Source organism: Trichomonas vaginalis, chromosome V (assembly GCF_026262505.1).
Source record: "Trichomonas vaginalis G3 chromosome V, whole genome shotgun sequence".
Lineage (NCBI taxonomy): Eukaryota > Parabasalia > Trichomonadida > Trichomonadidae > Trichomonas > Trichomonas vaginalis.
In genome coordinates, this window is record NC_067207.1 from 7,286,973 (window position 1) to 7,312,451 (window position 25,479).

Genomic DNA, 25,479 nt, shown 5'->3' on the forward strand with positions numbered 1-25,479 from the left:
ATGCTTAATGTATGACAACATCTCTGATTTCACAAGATATGATGACGACCATGACGAGTATATAAGAATTTCCGAAAAAGTGACACCCAAAAAGTGACACTTTCAATAGGGAGTAACACTTAAAAAGTGACAATTTAAAATTCACAATAAATAAAAATAATAAATTTTTAGTATATTAAATTATTCTTTTCTTTGAAATCCTCTAAAAATTCTTCGAAATGTTCTAAAATATAATCTGGAGAATTATAACAAAATTCATTAATTTCTAACATATACGTATCTAACAATTCATTTGGAATTTCAAACGATCTTAAATATGTAATTGAATTTTGTATCTTCTCATTTATTTGAGAAAGTTTTTCTTCAGCATTTTCCAATAAAAATCTTAATGGATTCAAATTGGCTTCTTGATTCTGAACAAAATTTAATACTTGGTATAAACGTGATTGAACTTCTCTTTTCAATTTTGTTTTATAATCTGTCAATCGAGGCTCGCGAATTCTAATTGAAGGAATAAAACCTGTTTGAAGTAAATCGTTTTTAATACGATAAAAGTAATTGGTGCAACTTCTTCTAAAAGATTTTTGACAAAAACATCAATTCTTTGATTTTAACGCAGCCAAAATCGTGATATTTTATCTTTTTAAATAAAGATTCAGAAACGTTATTCACAACGGTTAATTCATTTGGTCTGGCAGCGGCTATCCACATCATAGCCAACAATTCCTTATACAAAATTCAAAAACTTGGGTGCAATCAGTTCTGATTGCACCCAAGTTTTTGAACTTTCTTGAGGGAATTAAAGAGTGAGAGATTTATAGTCTATCTATATATCTCCCACCCTCTAATTCCCTCCCTGACAGCGGGAAACTTTGTCTGAATGTTAAACTATTCAGACAAAGTTTCCACTGTTTGGGAAGGAATTGTTGGCTATGATGTACTGATTCATGATCAGTACATCATAGCCAACAATTCCTTATATAAAGTTCAAAAACTTGGGTGCAATCAGAACTGATTGCACCCAAGTTTTTGAACTTTCTTGAGGGAATGGAAGAGTAAGAGGTATACATTATGAATATATACTCTTACCCTTCCATTCCCTCTCTGACAGCGGAAAACTTTGTCTGAATGTTAAACTATTCAGACAAAGTTTCCCGCTGTCAGCGAAAGAATTGTTCCATCTGGTGCATAGAGTGTGAATCTATGCACCAAATGGAGCAAGTCCTCGCGAAATTGCCAAAACTTGCGTCGCATTTCAAAGATTGCGACCCCAAATTTTGGCGATTTCTAGTAGAGATGGAGTATTTTGAGTCACTGACCTATATGCAGTGGCTCAAAGGGCTCCATCTCTACTTTGAAGCAAGGAAACTTTCCTCGAAATTTTGATAATTTGAAGAAAGTTTTCAAGCAATTAACAAAGGATACTCGCTATGAGGTAAAGATTCTAGATTTTCACCTCATAGCGAGAGCTTCCCTTTCATTGCTTGAAAACTTTCCCCAGCTTCAAAATTGGGGAAAGGGCTGTAAAGTCGACTCCGATACCAGCAGGTACCAGAGTACTTAAAGAGAAGCCCTCGTACGAGTTTCTATGAAGACCTTCTCATTCAAGAAGATCTTAAAGAAAATCGTACGAGGGCATTGGAAACTCGCGTCTGGTACATGTTGGTACCAGAGTGTTTGAGATTTGAAGATTCTGGTACTAACATGTACCAGAATTTATGATGAATTTAAGATGGACCATTATAAAATGGTAGCGGTTTGTTCAAAAAAATTTAGATGAGATTTGCATAGATATAGATTATATGATTTATACATATGAAAAATAAAAAAAAAAAAAAAAAAAAAAAAAAAAAAAAAAAAAAAAAGGTAGTGGGGCTTCCAGGCACTTCGTGCCTTCTAGCCTGAGGATGAATGAGTATAAATGAAGTCTCAACAAAGTCTTTACGAAGAAGTCTCAACAAAGTCTTTACGAAGAAGTCTTGACAAAACATTTACAAAGAAGTCTTTACAAAAGTCTTTACAAAGTCTTTACGAAGAAGTCTTGACAAAACATAGACAAGAAAGTCTTTACAAAGTCTTTACGATGAAGAACTTTACAAAGTCTTTACAAAACATAGACAAGAAAGTCTTTACGAAGAAGTCTTGACAAGTCTTTACAAAACATAGACAATGAGTGTAAATCAGACAAAAATATATTTTAGGGTAGAAGGGTATATCTACCCCGTTTTCTACCCTCATTTCTACCCTCTTGAATTTTCATGAAATTTACACCAAAAATATATTTTAGGGTAGAAGGGTATATCTACCCCGTTTTCTACCCTCATTTCTACCCTCTTGAATTTTCATGAAATTTACACAAAAATATTTTAGGGTAGAAGGGTATATCTACCCGTTTTCTACCCTCATTTCTACCCTCTTGAATTTTCATGAAATTTACACCAAAAATATACTACTAGGGTCATTTACGAAGAAATCTCAACAAAGTCTTTACGATGAAGTCTTGACAAAGTCTTTACGAAGAAGTCTCAACAAAGTTTTACGAAGAAGTCTCAACAAAGTCTTTACGAAGAAGTCTTAACAAAGTCTTTACGAAGAAGTCTTGACAAAGTCTTTACGAAGAAATTCATGAAAATTCAAGAGGGTAGAAAAGAGGGTAGAAAACGGGGTAGATATACCCTTCTACCCTAAAATATATTTTAGGGTCATTTACACTCATTTACGAAGAAGTCTCAACAAAGTCTTTACGAAGAAGTCTCAATAAAACATCTGTCACTTTTCAGGAAAAAAACATTTTTATTATATATATAAAATGAATTTTACAAAACCACCACTACCCTTCTTTGGAAATAAGAGTAGATGTAAAGATATTCTATTGAGAGAACTTAAGAAACTACCGAATGGTCTAACATTTGTAGACTTGTTCGGTGGAAGTTTCTATATATCCCATTTGTGCCATACAATATTCCCAGACTCAAAGATTATATGCAATGACTTCGACAACTATATGGACCGTCTCAAACATATACCAGACACTAACAAAATATTGAGTGAGTTAAAAGAAAAGATACCTATAGGTAAGATGGAACGTATACCATTAGATAAGAAAAATACTGTCAGAGAGGTTTTGAAAAAAGCAGAGTATATTGACTGGGATAGTATATCTTCTAGACTATTGTATAGTGGTTCTATAAGAGTTCATGACATTGAAACACTTATGTCAAAAGTTTTATATCTTAACTATACAAAGGTTTTCAAAGAGGACATAGAAAAATATACTGAGGGTATAGAGTTTGTGAGATGTCATTGGACAGAGTTGTATGAAAAATATAAAGACAAGGAAAATGTTTTCTTTATAGTAGACCCGCCGTTCTATAACACATACGATTTTCAATACAAGTAGACTGGACTTTGAGAGACTCTTTAGAAACTTTAGACGTTTTACATAACCATCCATGCTTTTACTTTACATCCGATAAAAGTGGTTTGGAAAGTGTCATGAGATGGTTAGAGGACATACATGACTATGAGTTTAGATACGATAAGATAGAATATGAGAGAGGTCCTATAAACTGGAGAAAGTGTCATAACAAAGAAATTTTACTAGTAAGTAAATGTGGTTTGAAATAGGACTACTTGTTTTAGGTTTTTTTCCATTGTGTCATTTACTTATTTGACGTGGCAGAAAGATATAGAGAATATGAAGATGAACCAATGCCTGCAAATGTTCAGTATATGTACTCGTAAGAGATATTTTTATCTAATATTAAATGGACGCACAGAACTTAGCGAATGCACAGCAACCTGGACAACCAAACCCAGAGAATATTCCAAATGAAGTTAGAATACAAACTGCGATGCAAACTATGGTCAAGTGCCAACAGATGTACAAATGCAAACTGCCATGTCAAATGACGCTGCGTTAGGTTTGCCACCATGGTATGCAAATATGAGATGGAAAGAGTTTTACAAACCCTGAAGTGGGATATAAACAACTTTATGCAGATACGCGAACACAGGAGTTGACCCAGAGTATGTTTTTTCTACCAGAGAGAAACAGAATGTATGAGCTCCAGTTAAAGAATGCTATGGAACTCAACAGGAAACGTAAGAGACTAGGCGGACATTAGATTTTTACATATAGTAAAATGGGTTTCTTCAGTAAGATAGGAAACTTCTTTCGAAATGTGGAAGAGGTATATGGAATGGAATAAAAACCGTAGGAAGAGGAATTTGGAACGGAGTCAAAAATATTGGTAAAAGAGTAGGTCAGTTCGTTGGTATTATACCTAAAGACCCTGAACCAGAAGAACAAGCTTCCTGTTATACAACAGCCTGAACCTGCACCACAGTCTAGTTGGCAACCAATCCAACACCTCAACCGTATTAAAAATTATATTTTTACCGTTCGATAGTAGTTGTATATGAAACTAAGTTCTAAGTAAAACGCATGGTATAATGGAATTATTCTCTTTCTTCCATCTGTAGTAACCATACTTGAAAGTCTGAAATACTTCCACTTGGTGGTTCATATAACTTTGTAGGTTTTTCGTAAAAGTCATTTGCCAAGCATAAGAAAGAGTTTTGTGCGCCAGAAAATGAAGCATGAACAATAATAGCAGCTGGGTCGAAAACATCTTTAAATAAATATGGTTCATCTCTTGCATATCGACTGTAAATATTTGCTAAAGGAAGTTCGACTTTCTGATTTAACATTCTTTGCAAATAATACCATGACATTGCAGTGAATTCTGTATATATTTGTTCGTCTTTCTTTGGATTGTCTTCGTAGATTTGAAATGACACTTGTGAATTTTGTTTGTCATATACAATTCTCACATAAAGTGTGCTCTCGGTATTTGCATATTCATCAGCATATTTGCATAACATGAATTTATTTTATCTTCTATATTTTTTAACGCAGTCTGTAGAGAAGATGAAAGGTCAACTTGTATTAGCTCAATTTCTTCCCACATTTTTCGTTTCCCTTCAGATATATAATCTATATGAAACCTTACAATAAATGGAAAACTTTTATCTTCTACAGACACAAACTTCATTCTACGAAAGCCAATAGCTTTTGTGACAGATGGGTCTCTGAGCCATCTTAATGGGTAGTCAAAACGATAGCCTTCATGCTTTACGGTCTCTGTCTCAAACTTTTGACCGACATTAGTAAAAAGTTCATCTAATGGTTTAGTTGTAGCAACTCTTGAATTTCTTTTTCTATTGGAAGCATATTTTATCTATAATAAAAATGTCAAATGAAACAGCGTCTATGAGAGAAATACAACACAACCGACAACTCATTATGCAAGCTCTAAATAAGAACACAACAACTTTTCAAACTATTCTAAGATATCTGAGTCATTGAAAGAAGGAAACTTAAAACTGACATTAAACCCAATGACAGATGAGTTTCTGTTTCAAGACAATAAGAACCATACTGTCTGTATAAATCCAACAAAAGGAACTTTAAACGAGAAACCTATAAATGAACTTCTTTTGAAAGCAGATGTTGACAACAAAGCTGACAAAGAGTATGTCATTGAAAAAGTTCAAGAAGAACATGACAGAGCAGATGCAACATATGCAACAAAAGAGGATGTTGAAAAGAAAGCTGACAAAACATATGTTAACGATGAGTTAGCATGCGTGGCTAGTGCGTTAGTGAAAGAAGGCAGATAAGGAATATGTGGATGAAAAAACAATGAAATTAAAGAAAGGGTTGAATGGTATAATGAACGGACATCGAAGATTTTAAAAACGAAAGCTGATACAGGATGGGTTTCAGGTGTTTAGACCTTAAAGCCGACAAAGAAACTGTAGATATGTTGGCACAAACGGTTTCAAGTCATACCAGAGGTTTAATGGAAGATGGACAACAGTTGAAAGAGCTTGAGAAAGGTGTTACAGAGTTAAGGAATACAAAAGCAGACTCGACATGGATAAAAGGATATGTAGATGCAACAAAAGAACGTATTTTCGCATGGACAGAAGGAACATACCCACAAAAATATCATAGACATAGCATCTCTGACGTAAATGAACTTGAAGAAAAGTTATATAAAAAAGCAGACAAAACAGAGCTTCAAACATTAAAGACAGAAATACTTCAAACAGTATATCCTATAGGTTCTATTTATACGTCAATGAACTCTACCAGACCAGAAGTAGTACTTGGTTTTGGAACTTGGACTCAAATAGTCGACAGGTTTTTGTATTGTGCAAACTCTTCAAAGGAAACAGGTGGAAGTAAAACGATTTCAGGTGAAAATTTACCTGCACACAGTCACTACATAGATTTAAGTACATCTCAAGCAGGTTGGCATAAGCATAGATATTGGGATTGGTCAGGAATGACAAAAGGTAAAGGATATGATGTTAAAGACAACGTTAAGTTTGCTATAAATTGTTACTGGAGTAACACTGAGGGAGGAGGAAACCATACACATCGCGTTTCGGGATATACGCAAACAACGGGACAAAGTAAAGACTACATGCCACCTTACATGACAGTTTACGCATGGTATAGAAATGCTTAGTCGTCATTTTCAACTTCTTTAGCATATTCGTCAGGAGTTGTCTTATATTTGTTAGGAACTGTCTTTGAAAGTATACCACCTTGAACTTTGACAAGTTTGAAACGAGGTCTGACAATAGTAGTTTTATCTTCTGCTTGCAGTGTGTACATTTTGCCATGTTTGCCTAAAACTTCATAATATTCTCTTGTATACTTTCTTCTATTTTTACGAACACGAATGCGAGTACCTGTCGGGTTCCCATTGTTGTCATAGTCAATAGTATTTTCATATGGGTCGCGTTTAGGTATTTCTATTTTTACTTTGTCACCTTTCTTAAGTTTGAAGCCTGGCATTCTTTCTTGTTTGTCTCTTTTGACTAAACTATTAAATATATAGTCTTTCTCTAAGTCAGGGTTGTTTTTCATTTCTTCGGGGGAGTGGTTTCCCAAACCTTTTTGTTTACGGTTATTGTAAATATTTAAAACTTGTCTCATCTTTGCCATGGAGAAGTGTCTATATTTGTCGTCATATGACATTTCATCTTACCTCACCACCTTGTGGTTGGTTTAAGTCTCTTAAGATTTTTATACAACTGTCAATGACACCAAGAGCAGAATGGTTTTGGTCGACAATGAAATATTGGTTTACATTTTTTGAACGCAGATAGTTTTTAATATCATCTGATTTGAAAGAACTTTCACAGTCAGATGTCAGTTTTGTTGGATGGTATTGTCAACGAATATTGTCAAAGCAGTTTTCACATCTAAAATATTTTTGGACTGTAATGGTATGGCTTCACAGTATCTTGTGTTTTGACCGACAAATATTAGCCAGTATGGAGGTCCATCTTCTCTATACCTCGGAATGTTTTCCAAGATATCCATAAACCAAGCATTTGGTGTTGAACTAAAGATTTTTATCATGAGTGCTTTCTTTGTCGCTTTAGAAACATAGGGGTCCTTGTTTGGATTCGTCATTTTTTACCCTATAAGAAATGGGTTTATTTGGCGCATTAGCAGGAGTTGCATCCAGATTTTTGCCCGCAGTGGGAACAATAGCCAGAGGTGTATTTGGAGTTGGAAGGAAGATTTTGAGTACATTAGGTATACTGAAAGAGAAAGCACAACCTATTATACAAACTGTACAGAAAGGTTGGGAGGTAGCACGAGATGCAACAAATCTTATTCCAAATCCTGAAACAAGAGGAAAAGTTCAAGGATGGATGGACAATGTAGGAAGAGAAGCAGGAAACTACTATAACAAAGCAAATGACTACTATAACCAAGCAGGACACTATATGGACCAAGGTGAAAGATTCTTTAACAGAGGATATAACCATGCACAACAGTGGGTAAACAACAACCAACCGCAACCGCCTCAAACGTGGGGAATGTAAATTTTTTTACTGAGATGAAATGAACAATACAGCATTGAGACAAATGGGTTCAAGATGGATTTGTCGACTTCCAGCAGTTACACAACCACGTGTTTGTCAAGTTCTTCCTATACCTCAGGAAGTTTTAGACCGACTTAAAAAACCTAAACAACCAGTTGAAAACAAAACAAACTAAAATTTTTTACTGAGATGAAATGACCGAAGAAGTTGAAACGGTAGATTTGACACCACAAACAAAAAGTTCAGAACCATTGTCAAAACCCGTCAAAGAACTTACAGATGAAGAGAAAAATTCAATAATAGAAAGTGCCAGGTCTGGAAATACAAACCCTAACTATAAAGTCACTTTTCATAGAAATGGAACGGCTAGTATCTCAAAAAAGAAACAGACTCTCACAAATAAAATATTGAAGTCTGAAGGAGCTTTCGAGACAACAGATGGAAAAGTTTACTTCACTGACCAACAGTTCATTATAGAACATCTCATTGACTTAGAGTCGAAATATTCTAAACTTTACAACAAACACAAAAAGTTGAAAGGAAAACAAAAACAAATGGCATATGATATTTATGAAGATGTTGACGACACAACTGTTCCTGCAGGTGAGGTAAAGTCAGAGGAACCGAAAAGTGACGAAAAACCGATAGAAGAAGAAAAACCAAAAACTGAAGATAAACCAAAACCAAAGTTTAGTTTCCAAACTAAACCAAGTCAACCTTCATTAGCTGGTATGGGTTGGCGTCAAAGACTTATGGTAGCTGGTGGTTATGTTAAGTAAAGAAAAAACAGTATATTTTTCAAAAAAATATTTTTTTTATTTTATTTGAAATGTACGCTGGGTTTGTTGGAACAGACCGTTGGGAAACTTGTTTGTTAGATGAGAAATATGAAATTCACTGTTGTGAGTCATTTGAAGTCAGAAACAAAAAGACAAAAAGAGTTTTAAGCGAATGTGAGCGAAATGACGGATATGCTAGGATGAGGATTGGTGGGAAATGCTATTTTAAACATATTGTCATTGCAACTCATTTTATACCGAACCCTAACAATTTACCTTTTGTAGACCATATAAACCATATAAGAAACGACAATAGACTTGAAAACTTACGCTGGGTCACTTGTTCTGAAAACAATAAGAACAAAAGCAAATTTCGAGATATTGTATTCGAATTTGTCGACGAACTAGAAGATGAAACAATTGAAATTACAGACTATGGCAAGCATACGCTTGAGTTTTACTACTATAGCGAAGAACAAGACTCTTTCTACTTTTATACCGGCGTAAACTATAGGAAATTACAAGTATGTTTTACTAAGGAAGGCTATGCTTATGTAAACGCTAGAGATGCAGATGGAAAATACGTTAGACTATATCTTAACAAATTCAAGAAGCTATATGGCATACCATTTTAAAACGTTTTTAAAACAATATATTTTTACATATATTAAATGCTTCAGGTTGAAAAACAAAGAACAAAAGTAGCAGATACAAAACCGTTAGACTATATCTTTACAAATGCTGGTAGGACTATTTCAGATGAAGAAATTTCATCCCGAATTGTCTTTCATATACAACTACGGAAAAGTGCTGAAAAAGCACTGAAAAATATATTTTAGGGTAGAAGGGTATATCTACCCCGTTTTCTACCCTCATTTCTACCCGTTGAATTTTCATGAATTTCCTTAAGACAGCAAAAAAGTTAGTTAAAATGAGATGTTTACTGAACTGGTTGGATGTCGCCTTCACAGGTTATGTAGAACGGCTGACCAGAGAAGTGGAACAGTGCTCTGAGAATTTGTATAATTCGTGGAATTGGACTCTCTCTGTTTGGAAGTTGTATCCATGGGCGCTTTGCAAAGAACTTGAGAAGAGCTTCTTTCTTCATCTCCTTTATGTCGTCTACAGGAGTGTTTTCTGGTATTTGAATTGGAATTCCAGTCGAAATCTCGATTTTCAGCGCACCTCTTCCAGACAACCAGACGCCGAGGGACTTGTTGGCTTTGTCCTTGCCCAAATACTGCTTAACAACTTCATTTATCTCTATAAGGTAAATTGCCTCATCTAATGGCTCGATGCTGTCCATTGTTCTGTTTCAGAACTAGTCTTGTTCTGTTTCAGAACTAGTCTTGTACTTTTTCAGAACTAGTCTTGTACTTTTTCAGAACTAGTCTTGTACTTTTTCAGAACAAATTTCCCGTAAAAGCTCTCAATTTGAGAGAAAAATTTTCTGTTTCAGAACAATATTTGTACTGTTTCAGAACAATATTTGTACTGTTTCAGAACAATATTTGTACTGTTTCAGAACAATATTTGTACTGTTTCAGAACAATATTTGTACTGTTTCAGAACAATATTTGTACTGTTTCAGAACAATATTTGTACTGTTTCAGAACAATGTCCGACGTACCACCAAAAAATATATTTTAGGGTAGAAGGGTATATCTACCCTCATTTCTACCCTCATTTCTACCCTCGTAGAAAACACACAAAACTCTTGAACTTTGTATAAAAAAAGCAACCCGCGGAAAACAGCGGGTTGGTATATTCTTCACAAAATGCTTGTTTTTGAGGTCGAGCCATTTTTGGCTCCACCGTATTTTTAAACCAAACTCGTTCATTTTGTGCTGAAATAAAATAAAGGTAGTCCCACCAAAAAATATTTTTTATTTTTATTGTAAGAACATGTTTGCAACAACAGCACCAAACTCGTTAGTCATGAACCCAACTTCAATGTTAGTAGAGATGAAAAGCTTCATTCCTTCTTCATATACTTTCGAAACAGAAATCCAGAAGATAAAGCAAGAACTTCTCCAAGGAGATTTAGACTGTAGTGCAAAAGATGAAACAAATGAACAGTATCTTTATGAAATGCAGATATTATTGACCATTTACCTAAACTTCCTGAAATACAACAACAAAAGCTCACTATTCCAGAATTCGATGAAATAGAAGTGAAACCAACCGACTCAGTTGAAATAAAGAAGTTCATTCGTAAGATAAACTATGAGTTTCTTGGATTTCATTACAACCACAAAGTCATGGACATTGACATATAAATCTGAAGATTTAAGACCTACGACAACTTTGTTTCGTTAGTTGCTGAGTGTGTATGGCAGATAAGAGATAAAGATAGAAGAGGTAAGGTATGGAACCAACAGATAAAACCAGCAACCTTTGAGTTAAAGAAAACCATCTACGCCTTAGTCATACTAGCAGGACAAATTTCAGAATATAACGCAAAAATGAACTCACAATGTTCAAAATGTAAAGCAGCAACAAGGAAATATAACTACTCCGTCAAAGAGATAGAACGTATGCGAAACGACCATACTGACTTAAAGAAAGAAGCAGAGAAACCAGCAGAAGAAAAGAACATGTTTAGAATTTCTGAACAAAACTAATCCAACAGCAGAAGATTTCCTTCTAATCTGACGTCTAAAAGAAGTTAATAAAGAAAACCTCGTATTGTTAAAACTTTTGACATTCTGACAGAAGAGATAGAAGCTACGAAATTGTTTGGATTTGCAAATCATACATACGTACAATTGCAGTGTAAAACGCTTGTGAAAAACTGGGGTGAAACAACAGAGGTGAGATCTCACCTCCTTCACCTAAATTATATTTTTGCTTAATTAAATGCTTCCGGAAACCGATGAAAATCATATGGAAAATTATATGATAAAAATTAATAATGGATTACCCCTCATAACCAGGGAAAATGCCACGGATTCTATAGTTCTAATTCGAATGAAATACATGGATATGTGCGTTCGGACAGATTCGACATGAAGATAAGAAAAGAGAAAGAAACGATAAAATTTACTTTACTTAAAAGGAATCCTAAAAATCTAAAATAGCGTGAAGCTTCAACAAGTTAACACAGTAACATAACTTTTTTACACCGCTGTTTTATATTTTCAAATAATTTTTTAACGATGAACGAGAAAAAAAAGTATGTTTAACGGAAGAAATGAATATTGAATTTTGTCCTTTGTGCTGTCGGGATGTTGACATGAAACTAAGAAAATTTTATTACAAGATGACCGGTGAAGAGAAGTCAATTGAGTTTTTTAAATCGTGATTTAAATGAAATTGATGAAGTTATGACGATGTTATAAAAAGTTCAAGGGTGAAAAATTAGGTGAAAAATTAGGTGAGAATCTCACCTCTTCACCTAAATTATATTTTTGTTCAAAGCTTCACGAGAGAAAAGATTCCTCATTCGCTAGGATTCCAAAAATGATTAAAATCATTGATTTCGGCTGAGAAAAACAGCAAAACCCTTCTTCCACGGAATAAAGAAATAAAGAAGAAATAAAGTAAATTTTTTATTTATTCCCGTGGAAAATAGAGCACTTTTAATGACACTTTTTATTCAACGACAAACAAGTACAAACAAAGAAATAAAGAAAATACGGTGCTGTCTGCGGTTCGAACCACAGACTTGACCCCTCATAACACCCATTAAGACCACTGTGCTACGTAGCCTGTCGACATGATTTTATAAATTGCAATATTTGACGTAAATTTTATTTCCATCTTAGCTTCCCACCGCATAAGATATTCATACGTGTTTGTAAGACATTCATTAAATTCTTTTCTATTGCATCTAATCTTGCGTTAATTTTTTTCATAGCTTGTCTGTTTCTTCATCATCTCCAGCAGTGTTGGGGTCTTCACGTTTAAAATATTCTGTTAACGCAATTTTTTTTTATCTACAAATTTATTAGTGTTTGATTTCACTTCGTTATGATAACGGTCATATTCTTTCAATACGTAAGTGAAGACAAATGCGTCCGTACCTTCAATCTTAAAGCTTAAAGAACTTTCAACAACAGTTTGAGGGTCTGTAAGTGCGTCACATGAGATAGTATTCGAAGTCAGTCAATAATCTTTTAAAGTCATTTCATACAGGATAAAATTTAATAGTTGTGAAGAATATGGTTTATCTCCAGAAAAAAATAACGCTAATTTTATTTTTATTTATTTTTTATTTTGTCTTGTAAGACAGATATGACAACATCAGAGAGCACAACAACTGCTATCGTTCATGAAGCCTATAAATGAGAATACGAGTACAATACAGTTTAACAAACAACTCCGTCTCATTCGTTCAGTCAAAGACGATATGTACAAAATGCAAAGTATTTGACAGCATGTTTTGCTCCAGATACCACACGCAGACGATTGGTTCAAAAACCAAGCACACAAGAACTTTTGAGCGAAGCACAAGCGAGACTACTTTTTTCTGAACAGTGAAGAACAGCGAGACCGACTTCCTTCAGGTGTCGCCTAAAACTTCATGAAAACAGTGAAATTTCTCTAGACCGACTTTTATCGGCCATGCATAAACACATGAAATCGTAAAAATTGCCAAATAAATTTAAGAGGATATTATGTACATAGACTTCTGTAAATGCTGTTGCAAAATGTGGGCTTCGCCTCGTTATGCTTGGTATGTTTGTAACTTCTTGACGAAATTCACAGACAAGAACGTGAACAATGGAAAAGAAACTTCAAGCAAAAGATGAAGTCATTGAATCCAAAAGACAAAAGCATACAGAAAAGAATACCGCGTTCAGTACAAAAGGAAAGGAAAAGAGTATAAAGTATATGATATATACTGAAGAGATGGAAAATGAAGAAGATAAAGATATGGTTATGTTTGCATTTAGTCAGAAGAAACAACAAAAGCTTTTATGACCTTGCTAAGATTTACAAATCTGACAGAAACTGGTTCTATACTCGTGAAAACTTACGATTCAATGACACGAATGAGCAAATAAAGGAAATTGTCAAAAATACTCTTCCTCAAACACACTATGACATCAAAGGTTGTACAATACTTACATCAAAGAAGACTTAACATTACGAAGGAAAAAATAACAGAATTATTCGACAACTTCAAGAGGAGAATAAAAAATCTAAGCTAATTTATTTTTTTTATAAATTTTTATCTCATATGAAAGAACATGAATTAGAATATTCGGAAACTCAATGACAGAAGAGGAGAAGCGAACAGCATGTAAAAGATTATCCAAAATTTTAATGAAGACATACAAAGCATTTACTAAATATCTAAATGCTTCTAAAGATTATGCCAAAATTTCTGAAAGGTATATAAGCTTATGAAAAGCGTATGAAAAGTTTATCACATTGGGGAATTGTTTGATAAAATATCCATATGAAGACTAACTACAAAAATATATTTTTGCTTAAATATGCTTCAGGGTCAATTTCTTCAACCATTTCACTTCCTTCGTCCAATGTCAATTGAAGCTTTCTCAACCTTTGGTAAGAATTCTGTATAACATGTTTGTTCGTTATTGTCTTCAGAGATGAAGGATAATATTTCACGATTTGTTTCACCTTTCTTTATATTCTTTCTGTTCGGAAAGATTCATAGCAATACTGAAGAAGTCAATGTTAGAGTTCTTTATGACAGTATAAATGAGTATCTTGGACATTCACGAAGAAAACTCTTTTGTTTCAAAACTACTGCTAACTCTTGTGAAGTATAATACGTTTGCGGTCAATGACGATAGCTAATGGTCTGACATACTGACCAAACTTAGATTCTTTCACAAAACTTTTGTTAAAGATAACATTAACGTTGAAGCATTATTGAACTCATTCTTGATGGCATTAGCGAGAGCATTGTATGAAAAGACCTTGCAATCTTGCATGTGTTTCATAAAATAAAAATATTTAAATTATTTGAAAATAACTTAAAAAAGAAATCTAAATCTAATTTTTCAATAATATTTTTTTTTTATTTCCTACTAAAGATGTATCGGAAGTTGTCTAAGTTAGAACACTCGGAAATAAAACACTTCTTACAGGAAGCTAACATAGATGTTGCAAAGCATTACGCAACAAACAAAAAAAGCACTCGCTGACTTTCATTAAAGACTATAATGGTGCAATAAGTTATGATAGAATTCATGAGATTCATTATATATACAAAACATTTCTTTAATGACGTTGCTATTGACTTATATCATAGACGTTCATACCTCATGAAGTAAGAAGAGAAATGTTTGATAACAAATGCAAACGTTGGTCATACTCGTAAAGCTCTTCGCATGATGTTCGTCAAGAAATGTTGACATACAAAATGCGAAGGTTGGTGAAACAAGAAGAAGAGACGACACAGCTGAAACAACAGAGAAGAGAGATGTTTAAGACGCTATAGAACAAGTTCGCAAAAGCTAACGATGTCATTCGTTCCATTGACGACAAACCAAAGAAGGTGAGAGATGGTTAAAGAAAGATGAAGAGAATAGGAAGAGAAATGTGAAGTCAGGCAATAGACTCATTGACTTTAACATCGAAGCTTTAGATGAAACCAAACAAGACTACTTACACAAACATTTCGGTAAGGTTTTTCATGAGACTCTTAGAGAAAATTAAAATAAACTCCCAACAAAGATGGATTGGTATGTTATAAACTTGGTGGAAAGTATGAATGTTCTACGTTAAACCTCAATAATATTGGAACACTACTTACATTCAGCTCTTGAAGGAGACTTTATATCAGAGATAGAAGCAAATGCTGCAGGTATTGTTGAAATGCACTATGACTTCTTCTTGACAAACATAAAGAAACTTACCGAAATAAAGATGTATGATTTAACAGAATATGAAGGCTTAACGATGTAGATGTAAAGAAAGGCAAACCAAAAAAAGAGACCATATAGAGATGAAAGCACACTGACAAATGACCAGAAAGCCATTTTGGAAGCTCTTAAGCAAACAGGAAACCCAGCACTTATAGAAAGCTTTTGGAAAGATAATGGTGAAAAGAAGTTTTATAAGAAGAGAAGCGGTCAGTTCTGGAAGTATCTTTGCACATTACCTATAAATCTTGAACGCTACCAAATCTTCAATGAACTGAACAAAAGAACTGCAACACTTATGACAGAAGACAATTGTTTCGTTTATGCTTGCATTCAGGCTGGAGTAGATGGAGGACTATTGACCACATGAGAGAAGTCATTCGTGTTAGAGACTTTCCTCAAAGTAAAGTACAAGAAATTTCTGACGCAACAGGTATAGCATTTAATGTTACCATTGGTTACTTCAATGACTCAAGACATAATGAAATAAAGAGATACATACCAAAAGAATGTGAAACTGTTCGAACTATTGACTTACTTCTTGTTGAAGACCATCACATGCTAAACGAAAGATTACCAATGACAACATATTTCATTCGATACTAATAGAAATTCTCAAAGCTTGTGGTGGAATGAACATTGAGAAACAGATGAAAATATATACAAAGAGAGAGAACAAATATGTAGTTCGTTATGAATGAACAACACCGTTATGGAATGTTATGAAAACATTGTGGGAGTGCAAATATTTTCGAACCTATTTCTTATGGAGAACTTTTCACATATACGACTGACTTATATAAACAGAACCTTGCACCATTTAAAGATTTTGACATATGCTCCAAAGTATTGTGTACAACTGAAGAAGAAGCAGAGTCAAAAGAAGTAAATAAAAATAAGTGCAAGTTCATTCCTGAGCATGTTTTCTTTGCTGACTTTGAGTGTAGTACCGATGGCTTTCAAAAGCTTTTAACATATGTTACGACAATGAAGATGGTTCAGTGAGTGAAAGCATTTGGGGTCAGAACTGTGCAACAGAATTTTTGGAAGACTTCCTGACAAGAGTTTAATATATTTCCATAACCTCAGTTATGATATACTTCATCTTAAGACACATGACAGAAGTGAAAGGAACTCCATCATTAAAGGTTCACGAACAATGCAAATAACTGGCTTATATAAAGGAAGGGCAATTATTATAAAAGACTCTTACAGTGTTATAAATAAGAAGCTTAAACTATTTCCTGCTATGTTTTAACTTACAAACAGGACCGAAAGAAGTATTTCCATATAACTACTACAGCAGGTTTTGTTAGCAAATGAAACAGAACTGGTGTCATTTCTGAAGCATGTAAGTTTATCCGGGATGCAGATACATTCATGAAAAACATAGATTCCCATCAAAGGTTGCAGAATAGATGAAAACCATTTCGATTTAGAAAAAATATAGCTCATTTTATTGCAACAAGATGTAAGAATTTTAAGAGAAGGTTTTTGTTAAGTTCCGCAATGACATATTGAAAGAGTTTGATTTAACGTATATGACTACGTTAGTATTTGTTCTATTGCTAACAAATTGTTTGAGAACAGAGTGTACTTCCGAATGGAAATTTATATGACCTCTCAAATAAACCAAGAGAATTTATTTCACGCTGTATTCAAGGTGGAAGATGTATGCTGTCAGATAACATGAAACAAAAGAGCGAAAAGAAACTCATTGCTGATTTCGACGCTGTTTCATTATATCCATCAGCTATAGCAAGACTTTATACTTTAGAAGGAATTCAAAAGTATTGAAGGATGAGATGTTAAGCACAGAGTATTCTCATGAGACATTTATTTGATGACGACCAAAAGGAAACCCATTGGTGAAAAGTTTATGTCTGGCTTCTTTGTTCTCATTAAGATAACAGAGATTGGAATACATAGACACTTTCCTTTAATAGTTTGTGACCCTGAACTAAATCCAGAACTAATGTTCCCAGAAGTTCAAACACTTGCTGTTTAATGTATGTTGACCATATAACATTACAAGACCTCATAAAATATCAAGGTGTCAAATGTGAAGTGTTGCAAGGATACTATTACGATGGAAACAGAGATATTAGAATAAGAGATGAAGTAAAGAAGTTGTTTGAGTTAAGGTTAAAGTATAAGAAAGAAGGAAATCCTTTGCAAGAAAATATAAAGCTCATTCTGAACAGTATTTATGGCAAAACTATTCTATCTCCTATTGAGTCAAAAATAACCATAGTAAATGACAAAGATGCTATAAGATATGCCATCAGAAACTACAACCATATAGTGAAGTTCGAAGGTTTGGATGGTTCAGATAAAACTATTTTCAAGCTAACGAAAAGTATTTGCAGACACTTTAACTTCTGTCCACTTGGTGTTAATATTCTGTCTATGTCGAAGAGAATAATGTGTGAAGTATTCTGTACTGCTGAAGACTTAGGAATGGACATCTTTTATAGCGATACGGACAGTATGCATCTCTACAATGAAGATATCCCTCGTTTAGCTGAAGAGTTTGAGAAACGTTATGGAAGAGTTCTCATTGGTAAAAACCTTGGTCAATTTCATAGCGACTTTGCCGAAATAACACCTGGAAAACAAAGTTTAGCATACAAGTCAATATTTTGTGGAAAGAAGACCTACATAGACTTACTCACTAACGATTTAAATGAAGTTGCATTCCATGCACGTTGCAAAGGTGTCAAACAAGACGTCCTTGCTTTAACAGCTAATGAAATGTTTCCTGAAGCTATACAATGCTATTACAATGAAGATAAAGGTTTAATGGTTCCGCAAGGAAAATTTGACAAAGACTCTGAGTTCAGTGTTATGAAACTTTACAAAGCACTTCATGATGGTCAAGAGATTGGATTTGACTTATGTAAGTCTTCTAGTCCTTGCTTTGCTGAAAAGTTTAACTTTTCTATTCAGACTAAGACTTCATTCATAAGAAAGCTTAAGTTCTGAGGTCATGAATGAGAAAAATAATAAGGTCATTTATTTTTGTCAGCAATGAGGTCATTCGTGATAAAAATAAGCCGCTAGCGGCAAGGGCGAAGCCCATGAGGTCATTTACAATACTGCGATGTAGAGTTTAAGAGTTGTGCTTCAATGTAGAGACAGTCCTTATGGTCTGGAGGTAGCAAAACAGGTGCTTTATGGTCATGAGTGGAGAACATGTCTATCCAAAAACTCAGCGATTGAAGCAGTAAGCTTGTAATACTTAGGATTTGGCAGTGGTGAAGTTCTTGTATGACCAATGAACTCATTTTCAACTCCTTACTTAAGTTTGAATATAATATAGCTTGCTTTCTATCCCAAATGCCGGTGTTACAATCTTTGAAAATTCATTTTTCCTCGGAAGCATTGCATAATAATTGAAAACATTTTTGAAGTCATCATTTGGTTCAGAGATTTGAAATCTTATACGTAATGGATTTTTTTTCTTTTTAGCTACTTCATTGAATGGTGAAATACAATGAATTGACAGTCATGAGTTCCATCTTCATTTTCATTAAATTCATAATGAAAGTCTATAAGTTGTGGCCGACTACCTTCTTCCTTCAGTTGTGCAAGAAACTCACGTAAAGGCTGTAAAGTTTTGTACTTCAATGTTGAACTTTTTCTCGAACATCTCATTAAATGAAATCATACATTGCAACAATGTTGTATCGTCTTTAAAGTATTTGTATATGTGAATGTTTTGGGCGCTTAAAGACTGTTCGTCATTTTCTATCTCGACTTGAAGTATAAAGTCAACCTTTCTGAAAGCACGTGTTTATATACATAGATGTTATGCCAATGTACTTCTCTTCATTTATGTTCACAATCCAGTCTGTTGGAAACTTAAACGTTACTCTGTTCCCCTTTATTTTGACGTCAGGGTTTTCACTACTGAACGCAACAGTTAAAGGTATTTGTCTATACATTTAATTCGGATAAAATAAACCATTTACTCTTTCTTTGCTTCAGCTTCTTTAGCTTTTGCTTCAGCTTCTTGCTCTAGCTTTCTTCGCCAGCAAACGTGGGTTCTTTTGTCTTCCAGCAGCTAATGCAGCAAGTTGTTTTTCACTAAGTTTTCTCTTTGGTCTCTCTGGCTTTTGTTCTTGTTTTGTTCCTTCAGTTCGGATAAAATTTGCTCACGAATTTCTTTCTTCAATGCTTCAACATTTATGACCTCTTGGGTCTTGTCCGTAGGACTTGTCTGAGTCATTTGACTGCAGATAAAAACAAAATTAAAACTTTAACCGATGTAAAATGAGCTTGTCAAAATCAGAGCGAGAGTCTATTATTTAAATGACGCCAGAGGAATACAACATCCTTTCTATTACGTAAGTCAGAGTAAAGATGGTAAAATATACGTAAGAAAAAGAAAGGTTCCATTAGCGAATGCAGAAAGCGACAACATTAAGGTGCATGGCAAAGGGCGAAGCCCACGAAGCCCATGTTAAGCCTTCTGTTCAAACTGAAAAGTCAATAGAACCAGAAGAAAAGAAGCCAGATGTACTTTCAATAACGAACCAAGAGCTTATTGCAAAGTTTGTGAATTTCATTGAAAAGCAAACCGAGTCAAAGAACCTGACCCACCAGTGAAAGAAGTTGAGACAAAAGAGAATGTACAGTTCATTGAAAATGTCAAGAAACAACTTCCACCACGAATGCCAAGAAGAAGAGTGAGAATAATGAAGTAAATAGATATTTTTATCTGAAGTAAATACATGCAGAACGAACAGTTAAACGAATTTACTCCAGCAGAGCATATTCATCAGATTCGCTCATATTTCGATATCATAGACAATGCAGTTCAAATTGGTGACACTAATAGAAAATATTCTGACGCAAAGATTCCATCACAACCTGGAACTGCTAAAGATAACACATGGGTAACATTCAATCTCTCACCTCCTGGTGAAAATATGTTGGACCTTTACAATACATTCATTACGTATAAAATGGAAGGTCAATTTATTGTAGATAAAGAAATTGGTTCAGGTTCCAATAAAACAAACCCACCAGGATTTTGGATTGGTTTCGATGACGCTTTCTATGCAGTTGCTGGATATCAAATCCTTGCAAATGGTCGTATCGTATATTCTCAAGACAACGCAAGAGAAGAAGCATATATAACTTCAAACTCACAAAACTACCGAACAAATAAAGAAAGTAGATGTTTTCTCAAAGACTCGACATGAAGATGTATGGAGTCATTCGGGAACATGCAGAACAGGACAAATTGTTAGTGGTCCAATTACAGCAGGAAAATCATTTGATTTTAAGCTTCGTTTAAGAATTCCTGTTAGAAAGTTTTTACCATTAGAAGCTATAAGATTTATTCCAGCTTTTGCAGGAAACATTCAGCTTAAAGTAAAGTTCAGTAGCGACGCCTTACAATGCACATCTATATCTGTAAATGATATCATTGCTTTCAATCCAACTCTTAAAGTTGCATTTGCTTCAGATTCAAATCCACCGACAAATAAATTTGTTCCATGGAATGAACCATTCACTATGATAACGAAGGCAGTAGAAGCTAGTGGAACAGTTACTATTACAACTGTAACCCAACAACTATTTCGAACAAAGATGGATTTTAATGAATGTTTCATTCATCCAAAGTCATTCTCTTTAGACCCTAACATTTATACAGAACTTGTAGAACATTATACAAACGAGGCTTTATGTTTTCCTGTTAAAGTTATGGATTGGATTCCTATGGACGGTTCATTCTCAAAGAATACAGATAGTTCAAGTGCAACATTTACAGCAGCTTATACGCCTATTAATGTTAAAAGTATTTGGGCACTATTTAGAAAGAAAGACAACTATTATGTTAATTTTGAGAACCCTAAGTTTAAATATCTTCAGCTTTCCATGGGAGCTTATGGAAATATGCCTGCAGAACCCGAAAAATCATATGGACCTGTATTTTATGAAATGGTTGCGAACGCTTGCAATACAAACAATGATATGATAGGATTTAATGAAGATGTTATGAGGTCATTGGTGGATGATGGTAGTGTGGAACATAAATGGGATAGTTATGACAACACACATTTCTTATGTGGTTTTCCAACAGAAGTGGACTTTTGCTTCCAGCAAGGTCAAACATCTACTGCTCCAATAACATACAAATTGTCTGTTAAAGGACCTATTGAACTAGCAACTGAAAATGTACCAAAGCCACTTATTGGATTTATGAGGGATTGTTGCTTTGCCATTCAGGTGCGTGCTAATGGAATCCCCATAATAAGACTTGACGACTATAACTTAGCTACGGACGACAGTGAGGAATAAAGGATGAACGTTTATTTTTAAAGCTTATAAATGAGTTCTTCATCAAGCTCTCGTGAACCTTCACCATCTATGAAACAAACTTTACCAAACGATTATGGAGCACCTATTGAATATTTCTTACGAGCTGCACAATGGCAAAGAGTTTCACCAAGGTTAGGTGTTCCACCAGCTCCTGCCAAAAATAGCATTTGGTCAAGTCCTTATATAAAATATGGTCTCCCACTAGGTTTGCTAGCTACAGCAGGAGCAGTAATGATGTTGAAAAGAAATAAAGCAAATGTTGTAAATAATACTGAAGTAGCTGAAGTTAAACAAACTCCGACACCTTCGCCAAAACCAACGCCTTCACAAGCAAAACCTTCAATGACTCCTGAACCTATGGAAGTACAAACTCCTGTTCAAAAGTCAACTCCTAAACCGACTCCAACATTTAAACCAGAACCTACTCCTCAAATAAATCGTAAAACTCCTGCGTTTCCTTACTGAAAAAATAACGTTATTTTTATTTAATATTAAAATTTTTATTTGATTGAAATGACAAATAAAGTCACTGAAGCAATGAAACAAAAGTTTTTGGTAGAATACATTAAATCAGGAACTATTCCAGAAGGTTTTTACATTCATACTATGAAGGATGGTAGAGTTCAGTTTAGAAAGATAAAGCAACCATTAGATAAAGAAGGAATTTTGAGAAAGATTAAACTTCATGAGGACAACATTGCTGAACTTAGGAAGAAGTTAGAAGAGTTGGAGAAAGGAAGAGAGTTATAAAGCAATGAATTCAACAGACCCAAAGGGTCAGAGCCGCTTTGCGGCTAGGGTGAAAAAACAGGTGAAAAAAGAGGTGAGATCTCACCGCTTCACCTAAATTTATTTTTGTGCTATGTTTTCATACGTGTGAGGGTGGTGATATCATTAATTTTTAAGTTTATTTTTTATTTTATTTTTTATTTTATTTGGATGTAAATGACGAAAACTATTGAGATAACAAACTACAACGGTCATGAGTTCAAGAATTTGTTCTTCGTTCCTCGTGAAAATACATTCTATCAGATACGAGGGAGAAAGGGTAAAGTTAGTTTGAGCGTTTATGACAACAAACATAATGGGAGATATATAAAGCAATAGATACAAACGGTAAGCGTGTTTCATTAGCTTTGTCAAAACTTACTAACATTTATTTTGACAGTGACTTTGACCTATATGAAGAAGAAAGTGAGTCAGAAGATTATGAGCTGTTATGTGAAGCACAGCAATGGGAGGAGTTGCAATACTTTTGTAAGTGAGAACGTTTATTTTTTACATTAGTGAAGTCGTTTGTGAAAACGTTAGTGAGGTGAAGTGGTTGGCGGCTTTGTAAATATTTAATGTTAAGTTAGTGTTGTCGTTTGTGTTGTAAAATATACGTTACTGGTTTTGTAAATATTTAAGGTTATATTGGGTAAGGTGGAACGCAGTGCCGCCGTACCCAAGATAGTCATACTAACTCACTCCATAAGCGTTCATTTGCTAAATTAAAAAGTGACAATGGGCTAGTCTGTCCCTTTCTCAATTTTTTGAAAAAAGAGGCCACCCGTATGTACGTTTATTTGAGAGGAGGAGGATTATATTTTTGAAAGGGTGAAACATTATGAATATGTTAATTATATAATAATATGTATTATTATAAAAAAGAAAAAATAAAGCACGTTAAAATTTTTCTTTCTTGATTTTTTACAAAATCTACTTAGAATTATGCAAAATATGACTAAATAATTATAAATTTCAAGTTAAATTTTAATTTTGATAAATAATTTAAATTTCAAAATATCAAGTTCAGTTCGACTATGTATGTAGTAATTCCTCAATAAAGTGCCAAAACCCTATTAAAATATATGAACATTTTCAACATTTTAATGTTTTTATTTAAAAATTTGATGGAATATGAGCTTCAAACAATTATTATGTAAATAAAAATAATTAAATATATGTATTTATTCGTATTACAACCGTAGTAAGTCGATTCTTCCTTTCTTCTACTGAGGTTTGAATTTGATTTCGAATTGTAAAGAGATTCAAAGGGAAAATACTAGCGGATAAAAACTACCTCCATGAAAGGGTCATAATGGAGTCAAGTTGTATTTTTTGATATTTTTTGCTTTTCGAGCCTAAATAGGTAGCCAAGATAATGCCTAAAAATAAGGTTCTAAATTCTGAAGTTTACATGATCCTCTCGTGTGCACCCTTAACATTTGCACCGTATGAGATTAGGAGGCTTACAATTTCTATATTATTTCCTAGAACTGCATGATGAATAGCTGTTTTTCCATCATAATCTTTTGCATGAATGTCAGCATTATTTGACTTAAGAACTTCAATAACTTCTTTGCGATTTAATCTTGCTGCATAATGAAGTGGAGTTTGTCCCAAAGCATCATTATCATTGATATTCGCACCATTATTAACAAGTAGTTCAACTATTTCAATGCAATTATGCATTAAAGCATAATAAAGAGGTGTTTGCATGTTTTCATCTTTAACGTTGGGTTTTGCACCATAAGTGAGAAGAAATTCTGTTATCTCTTTACAATTATTTTCTGCTGAATAATGAATTGGCTTTTTAAAATTTTTATCAATTAATTCAATATCGGCATTATATGTCAAAAGAAGCTTTACCACTTCAATACTATTATTTTCTATAGCATAATGAATAGGAGTTTTATCTTCATTATCTTCCTTTGAATTAATTAACTCACGATTGAAACATGGATGACGCAATACATAATAACATAATTCGGAATTATTATACATTGATGCATAGTGAAGTAAATTTCCATCTTTTGAGTCACATATATTAATATCAATCCAATGATTAAAAATAATCTTGTTTGCTTGCGGAAATGCTGCATACCATGGAAATATTAATTTGTTATTTTTCTCAAATAATAGAAAGATAGCTTTCAAATTATGTGATTTGACAAATTGTTCTGCATCTGTGCCATTGAAATCAAGATTATCAAAGATGGAAGGATTTAATCGTGATATATATTCAAGGAATTGATTATTTTGGAAAACAATTGCATTAAAAATACATCTATCATCTACTGAATATTTCTTTAAACATTCATTGATAATATCTGTATTTCTACCAATTATCGCATATGATAAACATTTTTCTGTTATTTCGCAATTCAGAGCTGAAAGAAGGAAATAAAAAATATTTACAGAACCATAATAAGCGCATGCTTCGATAACTGATAATTTTTGGTTTGAGTTCGTATAAGTGTCATTTTTTTCTTCAGGAATATCAAATGCTAATTTTTCTATTGAGTGATCTGAAACATATTCTCTGAAATCACCAATTTGATCATGGATGATTATATTTTCAATGTAACTATCGTTTTCATCCAATTTTGGTACATATTCTAAATGCCCGATCTCGTCATAATTTGATGTCCATTTAATATACTTGGATTGACAATAGTTTTTTAACAATGATGTGTGCAATGAATAATTAGTGAAAATGAAGTTGAGAATATCAATATAATTTTGGGCTGAAAGAAAATTGTATTTGATTGCATTGATGATGCTTAATATAATACCGCGAATGGGAACCTCGTACTTTTTAACTAAAATGTCTGATATCATAA

General features: G+C 33.7%; 8 protein-coding genes and 2 pseudogenes across 10 annotated transcripts, besides 7 other annotated features; 8 read left to right on the forward strand and 2 right to left on the reverse strand.

Annotated features, from left to right (window-relative positions):
• Positions 1 to 55: 55 nt before the first annotated feature.
• Positions 56 to 85: a terminal%2Cinverted (terminal inverted repeat of MuDR-2B_TvMULE3 transposon ID:TVAGG3_0294010).
• Positions 56 to 1,836: a mobile genetic element.
• A 973-nt stretch (positions 1,837 to 2,809) lies between these two features.
• Positions 2,810 to 3,627, forward strand: TVAGG3_0294020 (annotated as a pseudogene). The gene has a single exon. A coding segment is annotated over exon 1 (818 nt).
• Positions 3,628 to 5,373: 1,746 nt separating this feature from the next.
• Positions 5,374 to 23,338: a mobile genetic element.
• Positions 6,539 to 7,024, reverse strand: TVAGG3_0294040 (uncharacterized protein; the record flags this gene model as incomplete). Its single annotated transcript, XM_051229197.1, has 1 exon — positions 6,539 to 7,024. One exon carries the CDS (start codon positions 7,022 to 7,024, stop codon positions 6,539 to 6,541), a length of 486 nt encoding a protein of 161 aa, XP_051098927.1.
• TVAGG3_0294050 (uncharacterized protein) lies at positions 7,516 to 7,917 on the forward strand (the record flags this gene model as incomplete). The annotated part of the gene is made up of 1 exon (XM_051229198.1): positions 7,516 to 7,917. One exon carries the CDS (start codon positions 7,516 to 7,518, stop codon positions 7,915 to 7,917), a length of 402 nt encoding a protein of 133 aa, XP_051098928.1.
• TVAGG3_0294060 (uncharacterized protein) lies at positions 7,937 to 8,092 on the forward strand (the record flags this gene model as incomplete). The annotated part of the gene is made up of 1 exon (XM_051229199.1): positions 7,937 to 8,092. The coding sequence occupies one exon, from the start codon at positions 7,937 to 7,939 to the stop codon at positions 8,090 to 8,092; it is 156 nt and encodes a 51-aa protein (XP_051098929.1).
• TVAGG3_0294070 (phage tail repeat-like family) lies at positions 8,112 to 8,696 on the forward strand (the record flags this gene model as incomplete). Its single annotated transcript, XM_051229200.1, has 1 exon — positions 8,112 to 8,696. The coding sequence occupies one exon, from the start codon at positions 8,112 to 8,114 to the stop codon at positions 8,694 to 8,696; it is 585 nt and encodes a 194-aa protein (XP_051098930.1).
• TVAGG3_0294080 (His-Me finger endonucleases family) lies at positions 8,747 to 9,331 on the forward strand (the record flags this gene model as incomplete). The annotated part of the gene is made up of 1 exon (XM_051229201.1): positions 8,747 to 9,331. The coding sequence occupies one exon, from the start codon at positions 8,747 to 8,749 to the stop codon at positions 9,329 to 9,331; it is 585 nt and encodes a 194-aa protein (XP_051098931.1).
• Positions 9,637 to 10,002, reverse strand: TVAGG3_0294090 (uncharacterized protein; the record flags this gene model as incomplete). The annotated part of the gene is made up of 1 exon (XM_051229202.1): positions 9,637 to 10,002. The coding sequence occupies one exon, from the start codon at positions 10,000 to 10,002 to the stop codon at positions 9,637 to 9,639; it is 366 nt and encodes a 121-aa protein (XP_051098932.1).
• TVAGG3_0294100 lies at positions 16,654 to 18,520 on the forward strand (annotated as a pseudogene). The gene has a single exon. A coding segment is annotated over exon 1 (1,867 nt).
• TVAGG3_0294110 (repellent protein 1 family) lies at positions 21,881 to 22,336 on the forward strand (the record flags this gene model as incomplete). Its single annotated transcript, XM_001583777.2, has 1 exon — positions 21,881 to 22,336. The coding sequence occupies one exon, from the start codon at positions 21,881 to 21,883 to the stop codon at positions 22,334 to 22,336; it is 456 nt and encodes a 151-aa protein (XP_001583827.2).
• Positions 22,385 to 22,621, forward strand: TVAGG3_0294120 (uncharacterized protein; the record flags this gene model as incomplete). The annotated part of the gene is made up of 1 exon (XM_001583776.1): positions 22,385 to 22,621. One exon carries the CDS (start codon positions 22,385 to 22,387, stop codon positions 22,619 to 22,621), a length of 237 nt encoding a protein of 78 aa, XP_001583826.1.
• Positions 22,668 to 23,334: a terminal%2Cinverted (terminal inverted repeat of Maverick-1B transposon ID:TVAGG3_0294030).
• Positions 23,335 to 23,400: a mobile genetic element.
• Positions 23,363 to 23,400: a terminal%2Cinverted (terminal inverted repeat of MuDR-5_TvMULE4 transposon ID:TVAGG3_0294130).
• Positions 23,401 to 23,420: 20 nt separating this feature from the next.
• Positions 23,421 to 24,073: a mobile genetic element.
• Positions 24,074 to 25,479: the final 1,406 nt, after the last annotated feature.